Source organism: Lepidochelys kempii, chromosome 14 (genome assembly GCF_965140285.1).
Source record: "Lepidochelys kempii isolate rLepKem1 chromosome 14, rLepKem1.hap1, whole genome shotgun sequence".
NCBI lineage: Eukaryota > Metazoa > Chordata > Testudines > Cheloniidae > Lepidochelys > Lepidochelys kempii.
In genome coordinates, this window is record NC_136393.1 from 1,854,643 (window position 1) to 1,862,444 (window position 7,802).

Sequence of the window (7,802 nt, forward strand, 5' to 3'; positions counted from 1 at the left end):
CCCTGCTTTTCTTCGGCTCTGCGGTAAAGGAAGGTTTGAATCCAAAGGACAGATTTCTGGGCGCCCTGCGGGAAGCTCGCGGGGCAGGTTTTCAGTCTTTCTGGTGCGTTCCGGGACCCAGACTTGGGACGTGCAAAGCCAGACACCACCCCCCGCGAAAGGCGCGGGCTGGGATACAAACCGGGTCTGAGCGAGTCCCAGGGTCTTTCACCAGGCTGCGTCCCGTGTCAGTGCCCTGGCAAACGGGGGCCGCTGATCCCCGCAAAGGCGCCCGGTGAGGCGTTCGTGGCCCTGCTGGCACTGTCCGCTTTCCGTGTGGAGGCCTCCGCCCTCCGTGTGGAGGCCTCCACCCTCCATGAGCCGTGTGCCGCGGGCTCCCAGCTCTTACTGAGGGGAAACCCCGCTGGTCTCCAGCCTCGGGCCTGCGTTGCCTGCGAGGGGAGACCCGAAAGCCCCATGGGAAAGGCGTTTCTTTGGGTTTGCCGGGCCCCCAGCCAGCCCCTTTGGCTGCCTCCCCCGGCGGGTTTACGGGGCACCCAGGGAGGCAGACAAATGCTCGCCAGGCGCCCAATGAGGTGATGGTTAGACGGGGGGGGGGGCACCGCTGGATCTTATTGGACTCCTGACCAAAAGCGCCACAGCGAGATTATGGAGCGACCCCCAGCTCGGGCAGCCTCCATCTCCCCCGCAAGGCCGCCGGGCGCAGAACCTGCTGCCGGAATTCAGAGGAGGAGCCTTAAAATACCGCTGAGGTGCAAAGTCCTGCTCTCAGGTCCCACGCCAGGCTTCCGCAGCAGGGTCTTTGCAACGCCAGCCACGCACCATACCGAGGTGGTGGCAACGGGTGCGCAGTAATTAGGCAGCCCGGCAGCCCCACCCTGATAGCCCTTCTTAAAGGCGTGTGGGTAACACACACCAGAACGCAAACCTGCCCCAGAACATTAATGAACCGGCGCGCACTTCGCAGGCTCCGGCAAACGGAGCCGCTTCCCGTCCAAACAGAGCCCGAAACGTGGGGCTTGGTAAGACAAAGCAGCGCCCCAGCCCCTGGCAGTCCTCACCTGCAGGCGGAACCGGCTGGAGCATCGCCCCCGCCACGCCACGCCACGCGGGGAAGCTGGCCCGGGGCTGTTTGCACCGTTCACAGCCTTGCGATCAACACACGCGATGGTGTAAATCAGGCCACCCCAGAGGCTGCCCGTGCTCAGCCCTGGGAACAAGCAGCTGCTGCATGGCCAGGACCGTGCGGCTGGGCTGGGCTGGCTCCGGCTCCGGTTCGCTAGCACAGGGTTGCGCTTGTAGGCAGTTACAGTGCGGTAAAACCAAGCAAACGCGCTCTCGGGATGGGTCGCAGCGCGCAGGGAGGGGATTCAGCAGCCAGGGAGCGCAGCACGGGGCCGCAGGGGGCCGCAGACACCGGCAGGGGGCAGCAAACCATCTCGGTTTAAATGCCCGCATTCATTCCCCAGCTCCACTCCGCAGCCGAGAGAAGCGGGGGGCTGCTGGGGGCAGGGCAATGCAGGGCCCGGGGTGCAGCTTTGTTCCGGTTCTGAGTCCGGCCCGCTCCTAGCTGCCATTTACACGCAGCTCAGCCCCGCTCAGACGGTGCAGCGCCGGTTGCGCACCAACACACCCCCAGCACCCAAGGGGGCAGGATGTTCTGGGGAGGCCTGGGGCAGCCTGGACAAGATCCACCCCTTGCTTGCTCCTGGGGGCCGGGGTCGTGTCTGGCTGCTTTCATTCAGTCCCATCACACCGAGCAAGCGAAGGCAAAACCAGCTGCCCCTCCGGAGGTGTAAGCGTGAAACACCGACCAGCCGGGTGCTCTATTCAGTAGCGGGCAGGCCAAGTGGTGGGGGCGGAGGATCCATGGCTGGGCATTTGAATCACCTGTGGTGGGCTCCGCGTAACTAATCCAGCCACCCCCTCCACCAGGAGCCGCCTAGCAATCTGGACATTAATTTCCTAAATCGATTCGTGCATTTTAATGCCTGGCAGCTAGATGATTTGCAGAGACTGTTCATGGAAGCGGCTGCAGGCTGGGTTTCCATCAAGCGCGGCTGGAGCAGGAGACCCAGGGGTCCCCGTGCGGAGGGAACCGGTTCCAGGGCCGGGCTGGAGCCGGCCCGTTCCAGCCAGAGCTGCGAGGTGCCGGGCTGGGTTTTGTCTTCTAGATGCGAAGCCGAGAAGCAGCCGCTGGCGTCAGGGGAGGGAAGCGGACCCTCCCCGCGGCGGGGGAGTCACGCTGTCCCCGGCCTCCAAGAGCTAGAGCTGTCCCGGTCCGGCGGGTGCAAGGGGCCTCCGGAGCCCTGGCAGACAAAGGGCGAGAGAGACGCGGGGCTCGTTCGGACGCCAGCGCCTGGGATCGCGGCATCCAGGGAGCCGGGAGAAGGGTACGGAGCTCGGCTCCGCCCCGGGCACCTTCCCTGCAAAAGCGGGAGGCAGGGCAGGGCAGGGCAGGCTCCTCGTTGTTCAACAGCGCTTCCCATTAGGGCAAGTTCCTGTGTCTCCTCCCGCCCAGTACTGGGGGCTTCGGGCAGAGGGGAGGCGAGCCCACATGCAGGGGCGAGCCCCCCACTCAGCGGCAGGCGGACGGGGCCGGGAATCACGCGGAGAGAGAGATGAGCCAGCTATAAACAAAGCAACGTGGAGATTGCAGGGGGGGACGTAAGAACCACACGTTTCTATTTACAAAGTATATATTTAAACTCACATAAAAAGCAGGAATTATGTAGACATTCACGGTTGGCAGAAGACACGTAGTTAAGCTTCACTTCTGAGACTGAGATTTAGCCAGATTTGTTTTTACAAGTCTTAGAATTAAATAACACACACACACACACATCCAATATATATGTAGATATGTACATACACACAGGTATGTCTAGCTTTATATATGTATATATGTGCGTATCTAGACACATATATATTTATACAGGTCTGGAGTGAAGAACGCCAAACTAAGATCACACCCTGACTCTTTAGAATGAGGTGGGAGCTGCATTGTGATCTGTTTAACAAGGGGAAGTATTTTCCAGGCTTCAGGTACATAGGTTGGAGGAGGGGCAGATAAATCCTCATTATCATACACATGGTAACAGACATGTCCCATGTAGGTTTGACCTGAAAATAGTATCCATATTGTTACATTTCTTGCTTCCATTCTTTGTACAAACTAAGTTTAAAATCTTGGTTTTACAAAATATTAAGTTAAAAAACACACAAGCAGCTCCCCATGTACAGCCTAAACAGAGTCCCCTTGTTTATTTTATGGGATGAAAGCAATAGTCCCAAGGATGGAAGGGAGAGGGGTCTAAAGAGGTAGGAGGTAAAATTATCCAGAATGGGCCTAAGAGTAGCAAAGGCTACTCCTTGTACTCCTTCCCCTTCCTCTTCCCATCAGGCCCCATGTGCTTTCATCTTATGTGCAGTCCCCACATTAAGAAGCATTTAAGACCTTCACTGAGCCAATCCGACAAGATGGGAAAGGCCAGGCTCCTCTGGCCCGGGTCCTTCAGGGCTGCTGGACAGTTTTGTGCTTTTGAACCAACAAAGGTGCTTAAACCAATATATGTTAGAAGAGGAGAGCTCCTGTTACACCTTGAAAAACAACCCCAATACCTACTCCCTTCTCTCATAACAGGCTCAAAAAATCAACCTCTCCCTCAACTAGGTAAAGTTGGAGTATGCAGTTCAGAGCGAGAGAGAGAGAGAAAACACACTTCTAGAATCCCCACATGCTTTCTGCAAGGTAGCAAAAGATTTCTGGTCTACGCTAGTGGATGGAAGCCACTGCATTTTGTTCAGTCATTAAATCCCACTAAGCCTGGAGCAAAACCAAACCAAAACATTCACATATGCCTTCCAAAGAGAAGGGTGTGAACAAATACTAACGGCCACCTGTGTCAGCAGCACCTACTTTGTGCCTAGTAGCAGATCTCCTCTCAGCCACTGTGAAACTGGCATAAGACAGGGAGAATATTTATTTTCTCTAACCCCAAAAAGTGACTCTGGAATTTGTTGGGGGGAGATGTAAATATTACAGAACACTGTATCTGGAGTCTCCCAGCAGTCCAAAGGGAACTGTACCCTGGAGAAAAAGCAACACTTTCGATAATAGAATGAGCATCTAAATATGGGCAGTGACACTTTATCCTCCCAAACTTTTCTGGCATTTCAGGAATGTAAACAGATTTTTTTAAGTGGGTGGGGGAAAGAATCAAGCAAACAGACAAAATGAAAACAGCTTCTCAGCTCAGTTCTGTCTCCCATAACTGCTATGACAATTCTATTAAAGTGCATTTCAGTATCACTCCTTTTAGGAATCTTAAACATACAAGCCTCCTCTTCATTTGCAAGAAGAGTTCATTCAAGTTAATACTTCCCTAGAACAACTTTCAGCCTTTTTATGGACTTCTGCTTTTTTTTGATTTTATACCAATTTTTTTTTAATTGGAAACAAAACCCAACAATACTGTAAATTCAAGTGCTTATTTCAGCTGTCCAGACTGACAGGTCTGGATACAGCACACTTGATTGTACAAGCAACACCTTATATCACAATCAAGAAATCAGGACATTTTGCCCTAAAGGGATACAACTTCTCCACTCATCATCCAGAGCATCTTATGAAAAAAACATAATTAATAAAATCCCAGAACATAATTAGCTACAAACATCATTCATTATATACACTGGCTCCTGCAACAGATACATGAACTCCTTAGTTCTCAGTTTTATTGTCCTTTCTAAGAGCAACTGAGCAGTCACTGTTCAGTCTCCATTTAAATAAAACAACTTAGAGTTGAAATATATATATATATATATAGATATATATATATAGGTATTTTTTCTTAAATAACATATTTACATCTAATAGAAAATATAACTCTAGAGATAATCTTTCCAATGAAACATAAAACTAGAGAGAAATAAAAGAATGCAAGCAGAAAGAATTAAGACAGTTTCTAGGTCCTGTCCTGGAAAAAAAATAACCACCAAGCTCTAACCAAGCCTTTATCTCTCTGGATCTATCCTGCAAACACTCATCGCTTTTCCTTAAAGAATCCTTGGTCCGTGCTGCTCTCTTTAATTGTGACGGTCAAAAAGTTAGATGTCACATCAGTCACCACCACTTTCTCCAGGTTGTTGAGAGATGGGCTCCAGGACTCCTCTTCTGGGTCCCCCAGAATCCTGGAGACAGGGATTCTGGCAATGAGGGAGGGCCTCCCAGACTGAGTCCCCACACTGCCTCGATACAAGCTTCCCACAGAGCCCTGGTTTATGGAGCTGTGCATGATCTTAGGGCCACCAGGGTCCAATCCATCTTGCCCCTTGGGGTCCAAAAAGTCTGACCTGTGCTTGGTGACCCTGGGTGGGTAAGTCTCTGAAGCTCCCAGCTTCATGCCAGCCTCTGCTCTATTGGGGCTGGACATGGCACCAGAGAGATCAGGCTCCTGCCTCCTGGCCAGCTGGATCACACTGTGTCCTGAGCCAAACTTCGGCACCCCAGGAACGGCCTCCTCTATTTTCCTGGTTTTGAGGTAGTCCCCCATCTTGTCCCCTGGCTCACATAATTTCCTCTTGGAGACATCCAGAGCCTCTGGCAAGTCCTTGTAATGCTCTTTCCTAGGCTTTGGGCCTCTCTTTTTAGGGATCTCCCCAGGTTTATCTTCCATTCTCCCAACCCGGTCCCGGATGCTCTCACCCTTCAAGGTGCTGGGACTGCCCTGGGCGGGCAGAGCTATGTTTCTCAGTCCTTCCCTAGCCCGGGAAGTGGAGCCCAGCTCCTGGGGTGATCTACCAGGATATGGCACCCGGATCCCCCTGGCAGAGTCACTGCGGAATTCATACGTTTTGGCTTTTGCTTTTGCCTGTGCCTGCAAAGAAGATAAATCAACTGGTGACTTTGTTATCCTGCCATTCGGCTCCATAATTACAACTTCCCAGATAAGGACTGGCCTTTCCACAAGCATTCCCCATCAGTACTGGAGCGGGATCCTGCTATTAGCATGCTGGTTCGGATGCTCCCCATTGCAGCATGCAGCCCTCTCCACTCACCAACTAAACAATGTCAGTGCCTCCTTACCTTTAACAGGAAGGTTTTGGGTTTGGGGCCTCGCTTTTTGGGGCCGTATAGCTCCATTTCTCGTTCCCTAGAGGTATTAAAAAAAACAGTTTCAATTCAGCATTGCTACAAAACAGAGCAACGTGTTTATAAGAGTGATGTATATGACTAGCAAAGATCTTGTACCTTTCCTCAAAGGCTGCAAGCAGCCGGGCATCCAGAATGTTTTCCTCGGGTTCCCAGGTGCTGTACCTATTAGGACACGCATAGAGATTGAAAAACAGTGTCAGTTGTGAGTGGGGGGGGGTGAGGGGGGGATTTTAATTTCTTATAAAATTAAAAGAAAACAGGATCTGCCTTTCCTTTCTATTACAATGCAAAATAAATAAAATAGACAATAACCACCATCTTCTGAGTATTTGCTAGGCTGCATAATTGTACATATAACCTACTTACTTCTGAGACCAGCCCTTCCATTTCACGAGATATTCCATGCGCCCCTGCAGTTGCACAGAGAGAAAACAAATAAGCATGGGGGAATCGAGATAGATGCATACAATAAAGATATGCATGTAGCAATATGCATGCAACCAAATAAGCCTGCACCAATAGGCATGTGTCAAATATATGCAAACGGCCAAATGCATGGAACAAAAAATATGCGTGCAGCAAATCCATGCACCCAAACAGGGATGCAGCAAAATGCATCTGGCAAAAACATGCATGCAGCAAAACGCATGCAGCAAAGCATGCCTGCAGCATTTGTATAGAAATGGGCATGCAGGACAAAAAAATAACCAGACGCAGGGTGTGCAGTGCAAGTCCCGGGGAAGAGGCAGCTTTGAACTGCTGCTGCAAAGAGGAGCAGCTGGGGGAGGGAGCAGGGCTGCTCTCCGAGGCGATCCCGGCCTCCCGCAGGCCTGGGGGGCCGCATGCACGGGGGCTGGGGGGCCCGCGAGACACCTACTTTGCGGATGCGGCGCTTGAGCAGGGCCTCGGCCGCGAACACCCGCTCCCCGACGGCTGAAAGCTCCATGTTTACTCGGCCGCTGGCAGCAGAAAAGCAGCAGCCAGCGCAGCCCAGACCATAATACTCCGCCCGCTGACGTCAGCCCTTCCCGTGCGCCCCCCCCTCCCCCCGCTCGCGTCCCTCCCCCCGCACTTGTTGCTGGCGGAGCCGGTGGAATATTCCGCCTGCACCGCATTGGCCAGGCCCCGGCCCCGGCCCCGCCTCCCCCCCCGCTGCCTCCGCCCCCTTCTCCCCTCCCCCAGCCGCCCCCCTCCCCTCCCCGCCTCCCTGCTACGTGACCCGCCTTTCAATAGCCAGGGGGCGGAGCCAGCGGAGCGGCGAGAGACCGGCGGGGGGCGGAGGGAGGGAGGCGGGGGCCATCGGAGCTGGGGGGCAGAGCGAGCCCCCAGGGGCCGGGGCCCAGCTGCCTGGCTGGGGGGGGAGGGGCGGCATACCTGTCCCTCCCCCCTCCCCCACGCGCGGCCTCTCCATCCAGCCCCATCTTTCTAAATCGCTGCCCCCCCCCCCCACTCCCCCGTGCCAGGCACCCACCGCCAGCCCCTGCTCCAGCAACCTGCCAGCTCCAGCCCAGGCTCGACCCCAGCCCGGAGCCGCGGCCCCGCCCCGCTGGAGCGAAGGGGCAAGAAGCAAACCCCAGTTCAGACCAACTTCTGCGACATCGGGAGTCGCTGTCACCCCCCGGCCCCAGCGCGCCGCCCATCGGGA

General features: G+C 54.1%; 1 protein-coding gene across 1 annotated transcript; it reads right to left on the reverse strand.

Moving 5' to 3' along the window:
* Positions 1 to 2,681: 2,681 nt before the first annotated feature.
* On the reverse strand, positions 2,682 to 7,188 carry CBX8 (chromobox 8). The gene is made up of 5 exons (XM_073310291.1): positions 7,035 to 7,188; positions 6,524 to 6,567; positions 6,254 to 6,319; positions 6,089 to 6,155; positions 2,682 to 5,879 (listed from the first exon to the last, which is right to left on the reverse strand). The coding sequence occupies exons 1-5, from the start codon at positions 7,101 to 7,103 to the stop codon at positions 5,046 to 5,048; spliced, it is 1,080 nt and encodes a 359-aa protein (XP_073166392.1). The 5' UTR covers positions 7,104 to 7,188; the 3' UTR covers positions 2,682 to 5,045.
* Between the last annotated feature and the right edge of the window lie 614 nt (positions 7,189 to 7,802).